General features: G+C 58.8%; 1 protein-coding gene across 1 annotated transcript; it reads right to left on the bottom strand.

Annotated features, from left to right (window-relative positions):
• Nucleotides 1–281: 281 nt before the first annotated feature.
• Nucleotides 282–20,265, bottom strand: MPP1 (membrane palmitoylated protein 1). Its single transcript, XM_040614194.1, has 12 exons — nucleotides 20,023–20,265; nucleotides 13,355–13,498; nucleotides 12,930–13,008; nucleotides 11,836–11,921; nucleotides 10,580–10,648; nucleotides 6,687–6,883; nucleotides 6,302–6,408; nucleotides 5,281–5,361; nucleotides 4,623–4,703; nucleotides 3,944–4,146; nucleotides 3,244–3,318; nucleotides 282–1,621 (listed from the first exon to the last, which is right to left on the bottom strand). The coding sequence occupies exons 1-12, from the start codon at nucleotides 20,122–20,124 to the stop codon at nucleotides 1,445–1,447; spliced, it is 1,401 nt and encodes a 466-aa protein (XP_040470128.1). The 5' UTR covers nucleotides 20,125–20,265; the 3' UTR covers nucleotides 282–1,444.
• Between the last annotated feature and the right edge of the window lie 1,285 nt (nucleotides 20,266–21,550).

The raw sequence follows: 21,550 nt of genomic DNA on the forward strand, positions 1-21,550 counted from the left end.
CATCACTAGAGGGGCCTTTGTTGCTGGTCAGGACTTTGCAGGTGCTTAGGGGCCACCTTCCATTTGGGCAAAACCCACTGGGATGTGTGCCTGGAAGCTAGGTGTTCTTCCTCCTGTGCCTGTGCTGGAGTGAGCTGCTGGAGAGGTCTGATGGTGGCTGGAGGGACTGTTTGGTCCTGGCCTGCCTAACCTCGAGTATGCTGGGGTCAGGGAGGTGGGAACAGACCTCCAGCTGTGAGCAAGTGCTCAGCCCAAGAGGTAAAACACCAGTCACAGCAGTGTTTCAGCACACATTTATTGCTGCTCATTGTTTCCCTGCAGTGGATCAGAACAAAGGTCCCTATTGCACGTCAACAGATTTTATTTTTGGCATCTGTAAAAAAATTGCACAAGACTTCTTAACCCCCTTCCGCTAGCTGACTGCTGAACACACAATGAGATTCTTTCACCTAAATGATGGCTATGGTTTGCCCAGGAGCCACGGTGCTTCCTGGACATGATCATAGTGGGGTTTGTGCGTCAAGTGTACTCCTGCAGGAGGTACCCCTTTGTGGGTGGCTTTTATGGTCACATACAGTGTGCAAGACACCTTACTCTGGAAAAGCATGCCTGGATGATCTTTGGAGAGACGCTATTTCTACTGCATGCAACAGATAGTTGTGGCTGGATCTAATTTACCCATTGAACTGTCCCTCTGGGGTTAGGTCCATGGGACTTCCTCAGCTGCTACTGAGTTTCTCTGGCCAGGCAGTAACAATCCAAGCTGCACGGTGAGAATTTAAATACAGTGAGTTTTTACATTAAGAATTGCACAGAGTGAATCAGAAAACTCCAACCTCAGAATGTGGAGACCTGCCTGTAGGTGGCACGCTCTGTGCCACCTTTGTCAAATCCACGGTTGCCTTATTCTGCTCTTTCTCATTTGTGAGGGGAAACCCTTGGATGTAGGAGCTCTCGTGGGATCAGGCATGAAGCCTTGTGGACACCAGCCAGGCTTTCGAGGTGTTTGTGGTGCAATGTGCACTCCTGTGATGGCAGGGGGAGATCTGCCTTGGAAGACCCCCGCTCTGTGTTTCCCTTGGGACTGATTCAGAGAAGATTGGCTGGACTTCCCAGAAGATTGACTGCTTTCCCTTGCCCGGTGAGGGGGAGAATTGTGCTCTGTGCTAATGGGGTGCCCTGGGCTCTACTGTAGCCTCTAACTTCACACTGCATTGCAGTGCTCTGGGAGGTGGCCATCCCCTGGGCAACCCCTGTCCTATATTCCCCCAGGGAGAGGAGATCCGGAGACCCTGTGCATGTGTCAACCAATTGAGACCATGTCCATGGAGCAGCAGAGGAAGGGAGTTGTGCTGGGCTGTGTGGACCAGGGGAAGCTGAGGAGTAGGTTTCTCCCCATGGCTGCAGGATGGTTGATGGGAAGCGGCTGGGACTGGATTCCCCCTCAGTAGACCCAGGAGACTGGTACCCACTGAGGAGAGCTGCAGGCCTGCTCAAAGGCTTCCTGCAGCAGTTGCAGGCTTTCTTCCACCCCATTGTTGACCAGTGAGAGGTCAAAGTAGTGTGCGTATCTGCTCCGGATGTTCTCTGAATCCTTTCGGAGCTGCTGCAAAGCCTCTGACTGCAAGAAATGAAGAGAGTGTCTTCAGAGGAGGCTGGGGAGGAGAGGAATTTCACAGCCCACCCCAACAGGCAAACTCCCTCCCACCACCAAAACAACTCAAGCAGTTGCCAAGTGTCGGCACAGAGCATTCCTGCAGCTTGTCTGACAAGCTAGGAGGTGTTGTGTCATCTTTGGGAGAGGGTCTCTGGGATTTCGCTGGACTTCTATGCAATGCTGAGAGCATCAGGTTACCTGCTAAGAGTGAGGCCAGATCTACCTGGTCTCATATTTATCTTTAAAATGCTTTTGACCAGAACAGTGATGGCTGGCAGAGCTGGACCAGCCTCCATCTACTGGTTTTGGCTGGGATAGAGTTATTTTTTTCATAGTAAAAGCAAAAGCTGCCTGCCCTCTCCCGCTGGGGTATCCCAGGAGCGTGTCCCTGCAGGCAGCTGTGCCTTCAACAGCAAAGTCCAGACCGGTTTCCACCTATCTCCCTAATGGAGCTTGAAGTGCAGGTGGCTCCCTGCTTCTGTGCAGGGGTGGCAGGGGGATAAGCTTGGGGTGCTGCGCTTGCTGCAGCTCTGCTGTGTGTCACCTGGAAGCTCTTGGTGAAGAGAGGAGAGCAGTAAGCAGTTTGCCTGTGTCATGTGAGCTCTGCTGGGTCACATTTTGGCTCTGCTGCATCCCTTCTAGTAAGCAGTTACCTGATCTGCAGCAACTAGCTATATATAGTGCTTGCACCAGCAAGGCTGGCCCTGCCCACTGCGGCAGGAATTGACTCCTGTCTGGAGGCAGCAGGGGGTGATGGGGCAGGGAGGTGGGGGGCAGCATGCTCGCTGCCCACCTGCTCTTTCAGCCCTGACACTTGGCCCCCTCTTTTCCCCCACCAGCCTGCTGCACCTGGCTTTACAATCCTTTGCAGGCTAATGCCTGTGCAATGCTTGATCTGGAGGCTGCGTAAATATCCTTACCAGAAACTGTCTGTACCTTAAGCTTTACAAACCCTGAGAGCCTATTAAAAGTAGGGTGGGAGAGGTGGCCTTGGCCGGCCATGAGTCCAGGGAAGGCCACCTGCACCAGACCTCTGTGGGTTTCCTTGTTCTCCCCTCACTTCCCACCTCCCTGCAGAGGTTAGTTGTCAGGGGAGCATGTGGCTTGTGCTTGGCACTGTGTGAGTTAACTGAGGCACCAGTGCTGCTTTCATCCTAATTTTGGGTGAACATCTTAATGAGGCAAAAAATGAACGGAGCTGCTGTTTGTGTGTCCTGTTTGTATAGCTGATGGCAGGATACCTGCTCTGCAGTGCTGCTGCAGCTGGAGATGGCCCTGGGTGCTGGGCTGTACGCCCCACTCACCCCACTACATAGTAGTGGCTGATATGCTGCAGGGATGATGGTTGGTGGGGGGTGGCAATCTGGGAGAGAGTCTATGGCTGCAGGAATCACCAATTCCTGTTTCTCAGGCCTGAGCTAAGGAAGTTGCCCTGCTCTCCTGGACCACAAAAATAAATGCAGGACAGAAGAAGCTGATGTAGAGCAGGGGGGAGTGCCCTGGGCTGCGGCAGCAGTCTCCTTGCCCTCTTGCCATGGGCAGGCAAGTGCAGCTGGAGGGAGACTCAGCCTTGCCCTGCCACCCACCTGCTCTGCCTTGTCTGTTGGGGCAATGAAGACTATGAACGGGGAGAGCTCGGCCGTGCGGACAATCTTCAGGGTCTGTGGAGAGAGAGGTGTAGTTACCAGAGCGTGGCCATTCCTCAGGGCTGGAGCCAGCGCAGGCAGCTGGCTCCTGTCCCCCACTACCCCATGCTGCCCCCCAGCCAGGGGACGACGGTGCCCATGATGCAGTGGTGGGCTAAAGGGGCCACCCCTAGTCTGGGGCAATGGGCTCTCCGGGTGGGCTCCCAAGCCTGGGGACAGTCGGGTGGTATGGGGGCAGTTAGCTGGAGCAGGGGTCCCAGCACGGCTTCCCCTCCACCTCATAGGGGAGGACATGAGGGCATCTGCAGCCCTGCTCTGAGCTGGCTACTGGATACAACCGCTACTTTGCAAAGCAGCACCCATACACTTGGTGATGGAGAAAGGAAACGGACCCCACGTGAGGGCCATGCTGGCCCAGCACCCCCACTCCCACAGCAGCCTGGCCCTGGCCGTGATGGGGAGTACCCTCACCGCACCCACGTCTTGGGAATAGAAATGGCACCCAGCACTCCCTGGCTTTTTTCTTTGGGACAGGCAGGTGGGCAGTGCTCTGGGGAAGACAGGGACAGTCACAGCCAGCACACAGGTAGCTCAGTCTGTGGCAGCCCCTGTCCTGCCCACTCCTTTCCCTGCTCCCTACCTGGGGCTCGATGTCCAAAATAGCGACTTTGTCCTGCTGGTGGATCTTGTGCACCGTTTCAAACTTGGTGCCAAACATGTTCCCCTGGTAGCTTCCAAACTCCAGGAACTCGTTGGCTGAGATGTCCTGGGTCATCTTCTCCGTGGAGACAAAGTAGTAGTCCTTCCCGTCCACTTCATTCTTCTTCGGGGGGCGTGTGGTGTCTGGGGATGGAGGGAGATGGTGAGTACCAGCCCCCAGAAGGACTGGGGAACAGAGCAGCATGGGCAGCCTCTCCTTTGGGTGACCTGGGCATCTTGCCTTCCCTTTTTGAGCATAGGGCTAGGGCATGGAGACCTTGTATACCTCAAGACTACACTGTACTCATCCTCTTTCAACTCATTCCTGCTTGGGACAAGTAAGGAACTCAGCCAGGCCAAGGAAAGCCACTGGGATGTGAAAAGCGATCTCTGCAATGCAGGTGGTAGCAGCCCTGCAGCCATCTGTGGGTAGGTTCAGCCTGTGGGACAGCAGGCAGGGAGGCCCTACAGTGCCCTGCATGGTGGCCTTTGACACCACGGGCTTGGTGGTGCTGGAGGAACATCTCCCCACATCCCATCTGCCGTCAGAAGGTGCTGGCTCAAGGAGGTGAGAGGAAATGCATCGTGTGCTGTGCCCTTCACCCTAGCTGGGTACTTACATGGGGGTGGGTACATGAACTTCTCCGGGTTGTTGCTGAGCAGAGCATTCTTGATGTGGCTACGCCCCACACCGCTGGCCCCTGCAGAGAAGGAGGGATGGATGCTGAAGCTGGGCTCAGAGAAGCCTGGCAAGAGATGCTGGGGTCCCTCCACAGCTCTGGGTCTGAGGAAAGGTACAGAGTTCCTGGGGCCTTGCCCAGGATCTGCTTTCTGAGCTGGTCTTTGGTGTCTTCCAGCCCTGGAAGAAGTTCTCCTTGCCTTAACTGGAGACGGGACCAGTGTCTGCTGAGCAGTGGCTGGATTGCCCATGCCTGTGGGGTCCGCCAACAAATTTTCAGCACACACAGCATGGGAGTGTTTGGTGCAGCTGTGCAGACCAGAGCTGTTTTTCATAAAAATTACCCATAAAGATACTTAGGAGCTGGAAACTCCTGAATTAAGCCTACCTCAGCATTGCAGTGCAGGTGCCAGACCATGCACAGTGCTGCATGGAGGAGGTCAGCCTGCTTGGTGACCGCTGCAGGCAGAAGAAAAGCTCCCCAGAGCTTACTAGGGTTTGAAGGGCAGCGCTGCCCAGCCCCAGTCCAGTCCGGGTTCCCCCTGGAACCTGTCACACACGGCCCCTGTGCTGTGGAGGATGCCTGGGGCAGGACCTACCAATGAGCACCAGAGTCTTCCTCTTGAAGGCAGGCAGCCTCACCACCTCCTCATAGGAAACCACATCCAGCTGGTCAAAAACTGGGACAGAGGAGAAACAAGAGAGTGAGTGGTCAGAGCCGGCTCAGCCACAGCAGCGGCAGCAGGACTGCACGCGTGTCAGACCAAAGCCAGGTCCTCGGGCCAAATGGGGGGAGCGATCAAGGCTGGGCTGGGAGCTCATTCCTCTTTAGCTGCTTGGGGAAAAGGGCAGCAGCCAGTAGCGTATGAGGTGTGGAGGGGGTGCTGGGGAGCTGGACCAGCGGCTGCTGAAGGAGCCAGGGCTGCTCTCGCTCAGTATTTCTGCTCAGGACAGCAGGACCTGGGAGCTGGGTGGGGAAGCAGCAGGACGCTGCGGGGAGCTTGCTGCTGGGGGAGCTTTATTTAACTTTCTGATTTACAGCTTTGTTTGTTACTGGTTGGAGCTGCAGGCCGGGCTACGAGCCAGCGTGTCCTCAGGCACCTGCCTTTGCCGGCCCAGGGCATGGCCATGCTTAGCATGGGGTGTTTGCAGCGGGAGGCTGAGGGGCAAGCCCCCTGCCCCACCAGGGCCATGGCTCGGCAGCTGTGGGAAGCGGTCGGGGCTGCTCCCCAGCTGCTGAGCCAGCACTGCCTGCCCTGTACCCGACAGCCCGGGGGGCTGAGGCCCAGGAGGCTGACCTCCCAGGGAGCTCGGGGCCGGGAGTGCCGGAGATTGTCACCACCGGAGAGCACAGGAACTTGGTGCCTGGCTCCCATGTGAGCCAGCCCCAGCCTTGTGCACTACAGAGCTGCGCAGGGGCACGGCTGTGGCCACCCGAGGGGCAGGAGGACTTCGGAGGAGGGACTCAGGCTGACAGCTGTGGGTATCTGCCCAAGGTCCCGCCGCCAACGCAGCTGGGCCGTTTGGTCTGACTCCCATGGAGGGCAGACCTGCCCCTGCCCAGAGGCAGGAGTGATGGCCGGGGCTGGGGATGGAGCCCACTGCGCTGCTCACACTTACTTGAGCTGTGCTTGGCCAGGTATTTATCTTTGCACTTCTTCTTCTTCCCAAAAGGGCTACAGCTTGGGGATTCGCTCTGACTGGGCTGGGTGACACTCGCCACACGCCTGCCGAGAGAGGAGGACACCACCCACCATGGTCCAGCTGTCACCCCAAGCCCTGGGGAGCAGTGGAATTGTCCCTCAGACATGCAAGGGCAGGAGCAGCAGGGTAGCTACTGGGACAGGTAAAGGCTCACCCTGCGGCAGATGAGGGGGACATCTGCCTCCTTTTCCCAGCAGTGATGTTGGTGTTACCCAACACGGTCACACTCCTGGTAGCATGTGGTCACTGTTCCCGCCTCCACTCCCAGATCCAGCCCTCCTGGTCAAATCCCGGGACCTACCACTCCTGCAGCTCCGGAGAAGGGATGAGTCCCGCCGACTCTGTGCAGGAACCCTCCACCCGGCCCTGCCACCAGTTGCTGTCATCCTTGTTTATGATTTGAATCACGTCACCAGTCTGAAACTTCAGCCCTGCTTCCTTGCAGGGGATAAGGTTGTCTTTTTTGGGGTCGTAGTCAAACTGTGCCCTCATGAACATCTGCAAAAGAGAGAGCAGGCTGGAGTCAGCATGGCCACGCAGGCTGGCTGAACTTGGTAATGTCCAGCTCCCGGCCCCACATCGCATCCCCCGGCAGCGACTGCAGAGCCAGCTCTAGGCACAAGGTCCCTGGTTCAGGAGGGACCCCAGCCCCTGCTGCTTTCCAGGCCCCTCAAGGCCAGGGCAGGGAGAAAGGAGATGAAGAAAGTCTTGGGGGAAGCTCTTGGGCATGGAGCTGCAGTGAGACATGCTGATAGGGGAGGGAGGGAGGAGGTTGGCATCTTTGAGATGCCAGTGAAGCAGCTGCTGCCTCCAGGCAGGCCAGCAAGCCCCACAGCTGGTGCCTGAACCCTGACATCTAGCCCCCCTGCGGTCCCCTGGGTGCTTCACAGTGCTGGTGAGCTGAGCCAGCTGGAGATGAGTCCCACCACTCAGACCAACATAGTGCACAGCAACTGGGGTCTGCAGTGGGGTGAGCAGAGGGGAGCCATTGCCACAGTGCACCCTGCAGTCCCATGTCCTGGGCACCCCAGGGAAGGCCACTCTCAATCCCCAGCGGCTGTGCCCTGCCTCTCCCCAGCACTGGGTACTCCCTTGCATGGCACGGGGCCTTCAGGGAGCCAAGGCTGCAGTGTCACATCCAGTCCCTTCCTTGGTCTGTCCTGGCCTCTATCAGCTACTCTTGCAATGTCACATTCATCGTAGCTGCAACTGGAAACCTGCTGCTGCTGCTTCCCAGGCCACTGCACTACCCTCCTGGGGCCGGGGAAGCCCTGGAGACCAGGAAGGTATGAGAAAGTGGCCTTTCCCTGTCCCTTCTGCTCCCTCAGCTCTTTGGGAGGGAGTCTGCAGTGCTACTGGGGCAGCCCACTCTGCTGCCAGCCCTCCTGAAGCCTGCAGGCAGCCAGGCGCCCCTGAGCTCTTGCTGCACCGAGCATCTTTGTAAGGTCAGGAGAGAAATGGCATGTGGCTTGTGCACATGGACCTTGTTTTCCAGGAAGGCTGTTCAGGAAGAACAAACCATCAGAGAGCAACAGGATGGATGAGAGTCACCTACCCCTGGGAGGTGGGGCAGACCACGCATGTGCACCCAAGTGTTTTCTGTGCTGCTGCTTGCTCTTGCTGCCTGGATGAACAGTTTCTCATCTGAAACGCTGCTGCAGCTGCAGTTTGCCTCTGGCCAGCGCACCTGGCAAGGTCAGGACTAACACTGGGGCAAAGCCAAAGCAGGGTAGGGAGGATGGGCAGCAGAAGGCAGGCTTTAGAGAACGAAGTCTGTAGCCAAGCACAGACCTCACAATGCCTTTGTTCCCCTCCTGGCTTCTTTTTGTCTTGTGGGCCTGAGGCTGCTGGGACCCCCCAGTCATGGTGCAGTCGTGCAGCCTCTCCCACAAGTCACGGATGCTCCCTGTTGTTTGAGACTTCTAGGGTCACTCAGGAGGGCAGTTAGCCCCAAGCCAGCAGTGTGCCTGGGGCTGCCCAGCAGCCGTGCCGCCAGCAGGAGTTCCTTTTACAGGGAAACAGCACTATCAGACCCAGCCTGATGCTAACGCAGGCTTTCCCTATCAAGTTATTTATCCCAGAAATGCAGTATGTAGCAAGAGGGCAAAGGGATTCACCTAGGGTGATGTCTATGCTCTGTCCTCAGACATGATAGGCAGAGCCTGGAAAGTCATCTTTCCCTGGGTAGGGTAGACCATGCTGTACTTTTTCCACATTAAAAGTTTCCTACAGTATGACCTCCTTCAGCAGTGCTGCTGGAGGCACAGGGCCAGCAGGACGCACGCATGGTTCCCTTTCACTGACAGAAAAGCAGAGCACATGGATCAAGCTGGGACATGAGATCTCTCACAATGGAAGACAAAGAAGAGCAGAATCTCCCTTCAGGATGAGGGCTGATGCTTGCTCCGAAAGCACTCTTTTGGCACAGGGAAGCAGGTCGTCAACACAAACACACACGGGGCACAGAGCAAGCGCTGCCCAGGCACCTTCCTGGAGCCCTGTGCTCCCACAGCCCTGGTACCCCAAGCCAGGCACAGCCAGGTCACTTTTGGAAAGACTCCCACACACCAGTTAGCATCAGACAGCTCTGGCCATCACCCGCGGACTGCAAAGGGCCAGCTCCTAATGCAAGCTACCTGCCTGCCTGTGCCAGCCCCCTCTCTAGGCATGGAAGCTCAGGTACTGAGCAGGCTCCAGCACGAGAAGCCATGGTCTTTAAAATCAAAAACTCGTGGTTTGTGCCTGGGAACAGGTTGGAGATGACCTTAAGAGCCCCGAGTGCTCAGTGCTTCTCATTAGGATCCTCCCAAGCAGACCTGCACCAAGAGACACTCAGGTGGCCTCAGCGTGGCTGGCTGCCAGGCTGCGGGGCAAGCCAGGGCACAGGGGGCATCGTGATGCCAGGACCTGCACCATCCTGCCTGCCAGGCCCTGATGGAGGTGGTCATGTGGATCCAGGAGTTGAAACATAATCACAAGTCCCCGCTTGGCACTGGACCGCAACAAGCAGAGATGCAGGCAACCCTGGACACAGCAATGGGAGGACAGCTGTTGTTGGGAAGGAGTTTGTCCCTGTGTTCTTCCCTGAGCCCGCAGCCAGCCTCGTGTGAGCCAGCAGCCGTGTTCTGTTTGCCAGAGGTAACCTTTCCCCTGGCACTGAGCTGGATGAGGGCAGAGGGACAGCAGGGGAGGGCAGACACGGGCCCGTGTTTAATAAACGCAGGCAAGGCTGGTTGAGCTGGGATGGGAACAGCCTGGGCTGAGCGAGAAACAGAGAAAGTTTTCACTTGTCACCACGTTCAGAGACTTCAGCTTCTCTGGGTAAGGAAAAAGGGTGACATGGACTCCTCCGGGACATTCCAGCACAATCCAGCCCCCACCTCCTCCGCCTCTGAGCTGCTTTCCCACTCCTGCCTGTCCATGATGGGGGGCACCGCGGTGGCATTGGCTCCTGCACCCAGAGACGGGACAGCATCCCAGCCACTACACACTGACGTCTTGGCACAGGAGCCAGCCTTCCCTACTATCCTAAGTATTTTCGCTACAGCAGGACTTCAAAGGCAAAGCCAGGCAGGTGTCACCCCCTGCCACAGCACATCACCCCGACCCTGGCAGTGGCAGCAGGTGCAAGGAGCTGCCTTCCTCTCCCCCACCACTTCCTTCCTCCCAGTCACTGCTCACAAGCGTGCTGGTGGCATCCGGACCGACGTCACCCTCCTTGCAGCTGATGCACCGGGCATCAGTGACAGTGGGGAGCAGCGAGAGCCCAGTGCTGCACCTGAAGGTGCTGCTGTGGCCCTGTCATGGGGACGTGGCTCTAATGGCTGCAGTTCTGAAGGTGGCAGGAAGCTTCTGTGCTTCCTAGGGTGCACGTGCTGCTGCTTTCCCATCACCAAACACCACACACACATACCGCTGTGGCTCAGGCATCCCAGGCCCACATTCCTACATACACACTGGGTAAAGACATCCAGACAGGGCCGAAATCTGCTTGTTTGCAGCAATGTAAGCACAGGACAGGCCTTTTTCACCTTCTAGCAGCTCAGACAAGGTGACCAGGCAGCCATCCCCTCGTCCTTCCCCTGGCTCAGCACAGTTCTCTCCCCAGCACCGGTTCCCCATCATTTGCTCTGGTCCCACCCGGCCCCACAGCCATGTCCCAGCACAGCCCATGCGTCTGGAGGCTGCACTTACCTGGAGAGCAGGGAGGCGGCTTTGTTGGTTGGGAATGACTTTTATTGAGACCATCCCCTTGGTTTCTTTCTAGTGAACAAAGGGGAGAAAGAAGTGTTGGAGGAGGCGGCGCCTGGAGGCAGCCCAACAGCAGCAACCTGTGCGGGGAGCTGCTCAGTGCCAGGACCCACAAAGGCAAAGCTCCTGGGGGGCCCCAGCCATGCTGTGAGGCTGGGGGGCACCACAGCCTGGTCAGAAACACCTCTGTTGGGGCTGGGCTAAGCGCCATGGCAGCATAACTTTGCCATACTTGTCCCATCCACATGGGGGGACACCAGCACCCCCACAAGGGGCTGGCTGTGGGCACTGCTAAGCATCACCAGAACGAACATGGAGACCTGTATTGTCTGGCCTGGCTGCCCCCACGGGGAGCCCGGGACGAGAGGCTGGTTCTGCCAGGTCCCCTCTATGCCGGCCTCTCACTCCTGCCCTCCTGGTGACATTACAGGCACAGCACTCCCTTGCCTGCCACAGGCCAGATGCACTGTTGCGCCACATGCTTCAGAAGACCGACATGGTCTCATGGGGACAACCACATCTGGAGGTTTGGAGGGGCCTCCTGGGCCACCACCTTTCTCAGGAGGCAAAGACAAGATCTTCCTTGGTCCCACTGTCTGGAGCAGGGATGTCCTGTCACCAGGCAGGACAAGGGCACTGCAGCAGGGGCAGGCCTCCTGCTTAGGCTGCTGGTGGGTGTCCGCAGGACCACGTGTTGGACACGAATCAGGATGACCCCAGCGTGTGACTCCAAGGCAGGTCTGAGACCCTGTCCAAAACTGTCTCTACCGAGGGCCTGGCAGGAACACCGTGACCTCAGCAGCAGGAAAATGGCCCCAAGGTGACCTGCAGGAGCAGCCAGCCACTGGGCTGGAGCTGCACACCAGCCTTGGCAAGCAGAGGTGGTTTCCAAACCCCACACACACCAGCACATGTCAGGGACCCAGCCAACAGCCTTTGTAGCTGCTGTCAGGAGGCCAGAACCAAAGAGCAGAAACAAAGAGCAAGGCCAGACCACCAAGGCTGCATACAGAGACCCGGCACTTGGCTGTATTACAGCACCCCGACATGGTGGCCCTGGCTCCTGCCACATCACACTGCTGCAAGCGGCTGTGTGTTGGCTCTAGCATCTAGGCGGGGATAAATGCTCAGCCAGCATGCACACCTGCAGGCCAACGTGGTCCCTCCTGGTAACTGCCTTGCCAAGCACAGATACCTACCAGCATCTTCTGCAGCTGGTCAACCGAGTGGTTGCTCACACTCTGCCCATTGATTTCTATGATTTCATCACCCACGTGAAGAGAGCCTGCCAGCAACAGGAGAAACATGAAAATGCAGCACCGGACAAGATCCGCTCACCAAAACTACACAGCTCCACCAGCCTCCCGACCCCCTGGGCAAGCTGTGGCTTGGATGCTGCTGTGTTTGCCTGGGCAATGCTTGTGGAGCCACGCATGTCACCTAAGCCCATGGGACTAAAGCACAAGGGGAATGGATTCTTCCCCCTCTATCCAACACACACACTTTATCCAGTCTGAAGGTCATCGGGTTGCTTTCCACTGTGTGTCCCTCCGTGCTTTAGACTGGTCAAAGCACCTGTTTACCCAAACCCAAGCACCTCACCTGAAGTCAAATGACAGCCTCCTTACAGGGCCCTTCACACAAGCGTTCTTGACTTTCTGCGGTTTCAGTTTATATACTCAGCCAGATTACAGCCTCAGATACCCTGCTATAAATCAGGCTCCAGTAGCGTTATTGGAATGGCTCCTGGGTTATTTTGGCAGGGGTAAGCTCAGACTTCCCGCTTGGATCCAGGGCTGGAAAAGGGGCCCCTTCTTCTAAGCACAGAACGTCTCATTTCCGTGCCCCTTTGGCAAGACCCAAAACCAGAAAACAGCACCTATTTATTTCTTTTGGCACCTTCTTTAGGTCTGCAGAGCCAACCCACAGCAAGTCTGTCCCACCTGTGCACTTTAGGAACGGGAAGAGCTTCCCTGCAATCTCTGGGGTACGATCCATCTCTTGTTACAGTGACCCCATCACGAGATGGAGACAGATGGTCTCTGGTTCCTTTCCAGGAGAGCCCTTCCCCCAGTCCTTTATTTCTCCCTAAAGTCTCCAGTGCATTAACGTGACAACCACGCAGAGAGACCAGCAAGCCCTGAGTTACTGACATATTGCTAGTGGAGGAAGGGACACAGATGTCCTCGTCACAGGGGAAAGCCAGCAGTGCTGGGGGCTGCCTTATCTCTGCACGGAAAGAAACCAGCTGTAGATGTGAATCCGTACACTGCCTCTACACGGGCCTTGTTACCTTGTCTGTGAATCATGCCCCCGTGGAAGATCCTGGCCACCATGCAGCTCTGCTTGTCATTGAGCTTCAGCGTGATTCCCTGGAAGACAGGAAAATCCATGACTGCTCGCTGGAGGGGAGAGCTCCCATGCTCTCAGCAAAGTCCTCTCCAGGCCCGTGTCCATGGTGGGCCGTACAGTGGCTAGGGGGAAGCCCCCTGCTTGGCCAGCCCAGCCTGCTGCAGCTCCTCTTGGCACAAGCATCCCAGCTCTTTAACGGGGCTCGCTCCCGGTCCCCAGGCAGGAGGCAGGATCCAGCACCTTCCTCCCATGTCTGACATCTCAAGCGATCTCCTGCTTCCCCTGAGGCCAGCCCGTTGGCAAGGCTCTACCTGCCCCTCCGCCCCCCTGGGTGCCACAAGGCTTTGGGATTTTGCCAGCTCTCACCATGGGCTCCTCCGTGACCTTCTCAAACTGGACGAGGCGTATCTTCCGCACCTCGCGGCCATTGCTGTGGGAGGGGCTGCCCAGAGCCGCTGAGCCGTTGGTGTAAATGTCCTCAGTCATGGCATTCATGGGCTGAGTGACGGCCTGTCGGGGCAAAACAGAGACTGGGGTTTAGGGGCTCCACCTGAACCAGCCAGGGAGTGCTGGCTCCCTGCTCTGGGGCTGAGCGACTCCACCGTCTTAGGGTGCCTGGGTCACAGCGGGAGGACAGGCTGGAGGAGAGGACAGCAAGAGCAAGAAAAGAAAGAGCAAAAGAGCTTCACCCTTGACGATGTGACTGTGGGCTTGATCTACAGTTAGCTAGCCTGGGAAACACAGGAGGTAAGAAAACTGCAGAAAGGCTACCGGTATCAGAAGCCAAAGGAGTTCACCGCTGATCGTCTTCTGCAGCGACAAGTCCCAAACACTAACGGTGCGTCGCAGCAGCACTTGGCCCGCAGCTGGCTTGTTGCAGAGCATAAAGCTCAGGACAGCTTCACTGAGTGAACGGAGCAGTTTGGGACTGACCCCCGAGAACTGGGGCCAGGCTCTGCTCTTGCTCAGTTTGCAAGTTCAACCTTTCCTCATCTACATCAATGAGCAACCAGCACAGTGCAAAGCGAGGTCCACATCCAGGCACTGAAGGCAACGTGCTCCCCAGGCCAGCCAGAAAATCCCCATTTCCCTCCCCAGCTCCCAGCAATGGGCCAGTTCATGCTGGCTGGCTGGGAAGCCAAGCAGGGGCTTTCAGCCACGGGGAAACCTTTGTTCTTCATCTTCAGTAGATGCTGGCACCGGGGCAGGTGGAGCACACCTAGGGTCCTGGGCAGAGATCTCCAAACCCACCCTGCCACACAGCAGGGACACTGCGAAGCAAGCTGCCATCCCCCAGCCTGAGAAAGCCCGGTGCAGTCCTGTTACACCCCTTGGGCACGCCGGGCAACATCTGCACACAGCTTGCAGACGTGCCAGTTTGGCCACCAAGCGCAGTGGACTTCCCTTGAGTCTCTCCCAAATTGGTGCTGGCCCAGCTTTGATTTGCAGCCCCTGCCCGCCTTGTTGGCACGCTCAGATCCCCACGCTGGCCTGCAAGGCAAAGCAAACCCTCCTGGCCGCCCCGCTCCACACCAGGTTGCCGGCTTTGCTGCCCAGTTTGCAGCTTGGCACCCTCCCTCCCAGCAGCGCCCAGACTGGGAGCCACAGCCAGCAAACCTGCGGGGGCACCCAGCAAGGTCCTCGCCAGCCTTAGCCCAGCACCAGCGAGGTGGCACGCCATGCCCAGCCAGGCAGAGCCAACGCTCTCCCCCTGCATGCCACCTGCCAACAGCTGGCTTGAGTGCTGGGCCTGTGCCAGTGGCTGGGGAAGCAGCAGCCCGATCCCGCCGCCCCGGCTTGCTCTCACCCACCGCAGACATCCAGCACGGAGAAGGGGCTGCCGCCCCGTGCTGCCAAGGGGTGAGATCCAGCCACGCCGCGGGGAGGTTTGTGCAGGTGCAAGTGGGGTGAAGAGCATTTGCTAGTAGGGTGTAGCCGTGGCACTAAACCACAAGAAAATCAGCTTTGGTAGGGATGTGCTGGGGTGCTGCTGAGCTGAGACAGTGGCCCAGCCTTGTGCAATGGCCAAAAGCAGGGAGGGAGCCAAAGGCAGGGGCAGCAGAGCCAGGACTAGCCAGGCCAGCAGGATTGGTGCTGGCAGAGAGGGACGGATCAGCACAGAGCCATGGGCATTGCCCGCAGGAAGGGCACAGGGAGCTGAGTGCCCGTGCTGCAGTGACAGGGAAGATGTGTGATTTATTTTTAAGCCAACTACTTCAAAGAGCCAACCGACTTCCTCCTCAGAGGAAAAAGGCAACTGTGTGGGCTCTGGCTGCCAACGACTCACAAACGAAGGAGGAAGCTGAATCTCAGCCCAGAGCAGCGCCTGGGCCAAGGACTCGTGGGGTGGAAGGAAGAGCGACTCGCAGCCCCCCAGCCTGGCTTGCCAGCCCCAGCTGGGCATGCTGCTGCTGCGCCATTCTGCTGGCTGTCCTGAGGAGGGAGGTGGGAGGAGGAAGAGGAGGGCAAGGACTTCTCCAGCCCTGCCCAAGACCAAAGTGTCCATGAAGTGGTTTGAGTCAGCACAGATCACACTTATCTTGGTCATGCCTTGGGAAACCCTTACACTCTGCAATCCCTGGCTTCAAACCCCTAGGCTCAGCAGAGCCCGATGACCCAGGACACAGCACAGCCTGCTCCAGGGGCTAGGAGTTCCCGCCCCTGCCATCTCCACCATCCCCACCAGCTGAGCCTCCCAGCCCTGACCTTTGCTTTTTGCTGAGAGCTGGAGAAAACACCCAGCCCTCAACGCTGACACAGCACCAGTGTCACCCTGGTGACTCCCAGAGAGCAAGCCTTGTCACCAGAGACTTGCCGCTGTGCCTGGGGACAGCCACCAGTCACAGCTCTGAACCCAGCAGGGTCCTCTGGCAGCTCCCTGTGCCAAACAGAGCCAGGCTGGGATGGCATGGGCTTTTGCTGATTGCACTGGGTGGATGGGGATGGGGAAATGTCTGGCTCACAAGGAGGACGAGGACCCACGGGGTGGCAGATTCCAGCACCAGTGTTGGATACCCAGAAGCCAGAGACTGGAGACGTCTGTGGCTCTCGTGCTCCGTGCACATGAGCCTGCCAGCCAGATCGCCTGCGCCGCACAATCCTGGCAGCTGCCACACTCTCAGCTGGTTTGGCCTGGCATAGCCTGTGCCCTCAAGAGGCTTTCAGGTCATGCTGGTAGCGGGCCAGACCCTGCTACTTATGCACTGCTTCGCAGAAAACTTACGCGTGCGTGCTGCTAAGAGCTGGCTCCACGACCAGCAGCCACTGCCAGGTCTGAACAGCCCTGGGCTTGATCACTGCTGGGGCCAGCGGTGGGCAGACATGGGGCAAGGAGGCGGGGGGCTGAGCTGTGCAGTAGGGCTGCTGGGAGCTGGGCAGGGTGGGACAGCCCCAGTGGGGGCTCAGCAGTCCTACGGGTGCCTTGCAGCTGGCTGGCGAGGGTACAAATCCTCACGCACAAATCCTGCTCCAGGTGGCAATGTGCAGAGGAGCCACCAGCTCCACGGGTCGAAGAGGTGCACCCCAGCTCCCTGCCTGCGCTTTCCTCAAGACTCCAGATTTCTGCCCCATATCCCAGGGCTGAGGGAAGGGTGCCAGCTCCCTGGGCAGCCTTTGCCAACAGGGAATTTGGCGAGCCTGGAGCAATCCTTGGTGAGGACCCCAGGGCTTGGTATCCTGTCCCCAGGCGGGGTCAGCATCATCTGCCAGGGTTTCTCCTGCTGCTGTGCTGGCTCAGCTGGACTGCACGCCACCAGGCAAATCAAACATTAACTGGGCAGCTGGTTTGCAGAAGGCTGAAGCAGCACTTGAGGAAAGCAGCACTGTAGTGCAAAGGGCATATTCGGTGGTTTGGTTCCTGGACTCTCCTTGCTGGTCTAACCAAGAGACTTCAGTATCGGGTGACCTTGGAAGAGCACGGCTCCCTGGCAAGCATGTGGAGAAAGGTCAGACACCGCCGGCTTTGGCAACTGGGCCCCTGAAGTACAGCAGCCCAGATACAGGAGGGAAGGAGGGAGCGTGATCCCCTGGGATCACCCTCTCAGCTGGCAGGGAGACATGCTCCACTGCCCACAAGCAAGCAACAAAATCCCAGCTCCCTTCAGGAATCATCACCCCTCACATTATAATCGCTGTGGGTGTGTGCAGGGACGATGAGGCACTGTTTAGTGCAGGGATGTCCTGGCCCAGTAACCTCTCCTCCATCCCTCTAGGGCTTCAACCTTGCCTCCCCGCTGTCCAGCAGATGTGTGCATCATGCTTTCAGTACAGCTTAAAAAACAGAGCAACGTGTAAAAAGAGCAAACTAGTCAAAAAGAAGAAAAAAAAAAAAAAAAAAAAGAGCTTGGAAGTTGCTTTTAGGCTGCTCCATCAGGCTGGGGGAACAACAGCCACGTGGACATTTAGAAGTAACTCATCCCAGCCTTCTGCTGGAGGCTACTGCCTTCTCAGGTCTGCCAGCACAACCACAGGAGCAACCTCACCCAAGAAGCCTTCCAGAAATACAATCCAGTTTGTTGTAGGGTTTGTGTTTGTGGTTTTTTTTTTAAAAAACCCCAAACATTTAATCAAACAGAATTACATTGGTGATGCTGGGAAAAGGCCTGGCAACACCAACAGGTCGCAGTGAGGGAACCGAGAAATAGACGAGATACAAGCAGTTGTGGAAGCCAGAAGATGCCACCAGCTCTGTGTGCCCTCGCACTGACTGCACATCATGGAGTGCTGCAATGGAGAAGGGCCAGATTTTCAAGGGAACGCAGTCAGTTTTGCTGAGGCACCATCTTTCCACCAGGAAAGGCTGATGCAGCCTTCCAGATGTGTTTTTGAAACCGGTCACCTCCAAGGGAGAGTCAGTAAAACCATGACACTGAAATCTTGAGGAGCTGCCCAGCAGCTCCATCCCCACCCTCCAGAACAAGCCCTGCAAGACACTTTTTCCCCTGCAGCCATTACAAACTGGAACGTGGCAAAACACATTTGAGATTAAAAAGTTGGAACCAGCCCTCCCCACTTCATTTTGGTCAAGGCCAGAAGTTTTGCTTGGCTTTCCACCACTAGCTGTGCCCACAGTCATTTCAGGATTTGGTCCCTGGGGACCCGTGGCCTTAGTCTGCTCTGGTGCTGGTTGAATGCTAGGAACCACTGCTCCCAGGGAAGCAGAGCGTCCCCTCTGCGCCCTCAGGCTCAGCTCTCTCCAGAAGTACCCTCCTTTTCTCAGCAAGACTCCCAAAGGTCACAAGCGCTGCCCATTTTACAGTTGGGGAACTGAGTCACGGCTGATAAGGGGGCATGCCCAAGGTCACCCTGCCAACCAGGTGCACAGCTGGGAACAAAAGCCCACACCTCTTTGGTAATCTGTATTTGCCAGTTGGGAGATAAAGAGAAGATATGCAGGCATGTGGTGGGGCTCAAGGGAAGAGGGCAAGCGGCTTCCTCCACTTCGGCTGTTTTCTAGCCATAGCATGGCTTCCACGTGCTGAGGGTTTGCGTGTCCTGCCGCCACGGGAGGAATGCAGGACAGCACTTCCCAGCACGTGGCTCTGCCAGAGGAAATGGGGAAGAGAAACCTCCCGGCCGCCCTGCTTGACTCCAGCCAAGGAGCACCCAGCTGGACCCAGCACTCCTCCCAAGAGCTGCTGGCGATGTCCCTACTGTCCCACAGAGGGGCCCACAGCCTCCGTGGGCCAGCACCATCTCTGCACACATGCAACACGGGGATCGGCGCATGAGCAACTGGCAAGCTCAGGACACGTAACCCCAGCTGCATGCCAGCCCCACAGAGTTCCTCTTCAAAGGCCCCAGGCAGATCCCGGTTTGCCATCTCTCTCTTTATCCATACTGGAATAAATATACTGTAATGCCAGGGAGCTGTAGGCCAGCTCCTACGTTCTCCATGGCCCTCTGCCATTGTCAATTTGTCCCTGTTCTGCCTGCGGCCAGGCAGGCCCTCCGCCTGGATCCTGCAGGCAGAGGGATGGCAGAGCTCCTCTCAGCAGCTGCTTTAAAAGCCTGTCTTCTATATTTTTTTAAGGCACTCTGCTGGGGTGGCGCCATAAAAAGCGCACGAACCATTGGTGTGGGACAGATCTGACAAGCCTCTTTTGGATGCTGTAGTGTCCAACACGATGGGCCAAAGTCAGCACTCGGGGAAATTTCCTCGCCGCTCTCCAGAGGCTCCCCACAAGCCTCAGGGAAACCCCAGGCCAGGCACGCTGTGCCACGGCTCCATCAGGGACTCCTGTTCCAAGCTGAAAACCTCTGGTGGGAGAAAAGCACCAGGTGTTTGCACTGGGAACTGCTGACCTTGCTCCAGTTGCACCCAAGCTACCCCAAACGAGACCAGCTGAGGAAGAAGCCCTCCCAGCAGGACAGCGATGGCTGGTGCAGCCTGCTGGGGATGGGGTGCGCGGGGTGCACACAGCCCCCAGCTCCGCTCCTTGCCCCAGGGCAGCTGTGCCAAGGGCTGGCTGCATCCCCCCTCGCAGAGGCCAGGACCCACCGCCACCCCTCCAGCCCACGCTGTGGACCAGGAGGTTGCTCAGCAGCCGAATCAGCTCATGTGACAGGCAGTTCCAGTTCAGACCAGTTACAACTTTGCAGCAAAACAAGCACAAGCTCCTGGGTGGCAGGATGCTGAAGCCTTCCTCCCCTGCACCCTGCCTCTTCCCCGCCCGGCCGCACCGGCGGACAGTTCCTCCAGGCACCCCACGGCCCCCGGGGAGGGGCCCCGCTCCCGGGACCCGCCGTGCCACATACAGGGCACGTGCCTGGGCGCCCCCCTCCCGCCCCCGCAGGGGTCTCCGGGACGGACGGGATGGAGGGGACCCCCGGGGGCTCTGCCGGGCCTGAGCCGGGCGCAGCGCGCTGGGCTACGGGCCCGCGGGGATCGGGGCGCACAAGGGGCGTGGGATGGGAGGGGGATGCGCCGGGGCCCCCTGCCCGGCCTCGGCGGGGAAGGGGCCGGGGGGCAGAGGGGGGCGGCCGCTGCGGGGGGCCGGGGCTGGCCGGGACGTTGCCCTCCGGCCGCCGCTCACCTCGGGCTTGGCCCGGTTCTGCAGGAGGTGCTCCAGGTAGAGGTCGGAGAGCGCCGTCCGCATGCTGCCGGCGCTGGCGCTGCGCCCCGACTTGAGGGTCATCCCGCCGCTCCGCCGCCGCCGCCAGCAGCCGCAGCCGGTTCCGCTGGCTCCAGCACAGGGGCCCGGCCCCAGCCCCGCCGCACGGCCCCGGCTCCAGCAGCACCGCCGGCCCGCACGCCCCGCCCCGTGTGGCAGCGGCAGCGGCAGCGGAGGCGGCCTGGGGCGGCGCGGCGCCGGGCGGAGCCAGGCGGCCGGGGGCGGGCCGGGCCGGGGCCGGGGCCGGGCCGGGGCCCGGCGGGCAGCGCCGCCGCACGGGGGCCGTGGGCTCCACCGCCCGCTCCCGCGGGGTGCCGAGCAGCCGGCGCCCGGCGTCACCGGTGCGCTGCGGGGCCGTGCGGCCCCACCGGTGGAAGGGATGGGGCGCGGCGCCCCCGCACAGGCGGCACATAAGCGCCCGCGGTCGCCACCCAGAGCCGCGCCTCGCTGCCCGCGGGGGGTCTCTTCCCCCGTGAAACTGTTTCCATCGCACCCCCGCTGGGAGCAGCCCCCGGCCCTGGACGCGCCCCGGCACCGGCGGAGCTGCCCCCTGCGCACCCCGCGCTGGCACGCCCGGCCGTCGAGGGGACCCGGCTGCGGGGGGCTGGCTGCGCCACTCGCACAGCTCCGGTTGCCAAAACCAGGGCAGGAGGCTGCATCCGAGAAGGGCTTTGTCACCTCGCAGCCAGGGTAGAGGCCCAGCAATGGCACTGGGGGCATGTCCCCAAGCAGCATGGGCACGTACCTTGCTGTCACCAGCCACCCGCCGGCCCCGCTGGGTGCAGAGCCGGGTGTGCTGTGCCCCAGTGTGCCCCCAAGGTGAGGGGGCACCTGGGATTTCTCTGCGCTGCAGCAGGGACAGGCCCTGCTCTCCTTGCGCTGTTCTGGGTCTTGCAGCTCCCGGTGCACCTGCAACTCGCATGGCTACGGGCGGGATGGCAGATCCCAGCATCTGTGAGCTGTGCGTGGCAGGAGGCGTTTTGTCAAACTTTCTGTGCTCTCACTATGAGTCTTGCCGATGCCAGAGCCCAGGTGAAGGCTGAGCTTTGTGTGGGGATGGGAAATTACCTCCTCGCTGCCACGTCTTGTTCATGACAGCGGGGATTTCGGAGCTATGGCCCAAAGAGCACGACCCAGAGGAACAAACCTGTCCTAGAGAAAAGGGACCACCAGCTGGTGGGCAACGCACACCAGTACATGGGGCAGCAGAGGGGCAGCAGGGTGATGAGGAGGATGTACAGAAGTGCCTGTGGGAAGTTCTCTTAGAGGTGAGCCCACACGCTTCTCAGATGGTCTGTCGGCCAGGACCAGCAGGTGCTTCAGAAGAGATGTTTCCTAGTGACTGTGAGGAAGTGATGGGAGAGGGATGTGAGCCAGGGCCTGTGCTCCCAGGAGGTCGACAAACAGGGGTCAGGACTGCTTGCCTCAAGGGGCTGGCTAGTGGCAGGCC

This window comes from Falco naumanni, chromosome 14 (assembly GCF_017639655.2).
Source record: "Falco naumanni isolate bFalNau1 chromosome 14, bFalNau1.pat, whole genome shotgun sequence".
Taxonomy (NCBI): domain Eukaryota; kingdom Metazoa; phylum Chordata; class Aves; order Falconiformes; family Falconidae; genus Falco; species Falco naumanni.

Coding starts and splice junctions, on each gene's coding strand:
- MPP1 (XM_040614194.1), bottom strand. CDS start 20,124: ATGACCCTCAAGTCGGGGCGCAGCGCCAGCGCCGGCAGCATGCGGACG. Junction 13,499..20,022: donor AGAACCGGGCCAAGCCCGAG/GTGAGCGGCGGC, acceptor TTGCCCCGACAG/GCCGTCACTCAGCCCATGAA. Junction 1,622..3,243: donor CAACAGACAAGGCAGAGCAG/GTGGGTGGCAGG, acceptor CATTTCTTGCAG/TCAGAGGCTTTGCAGCAGCT.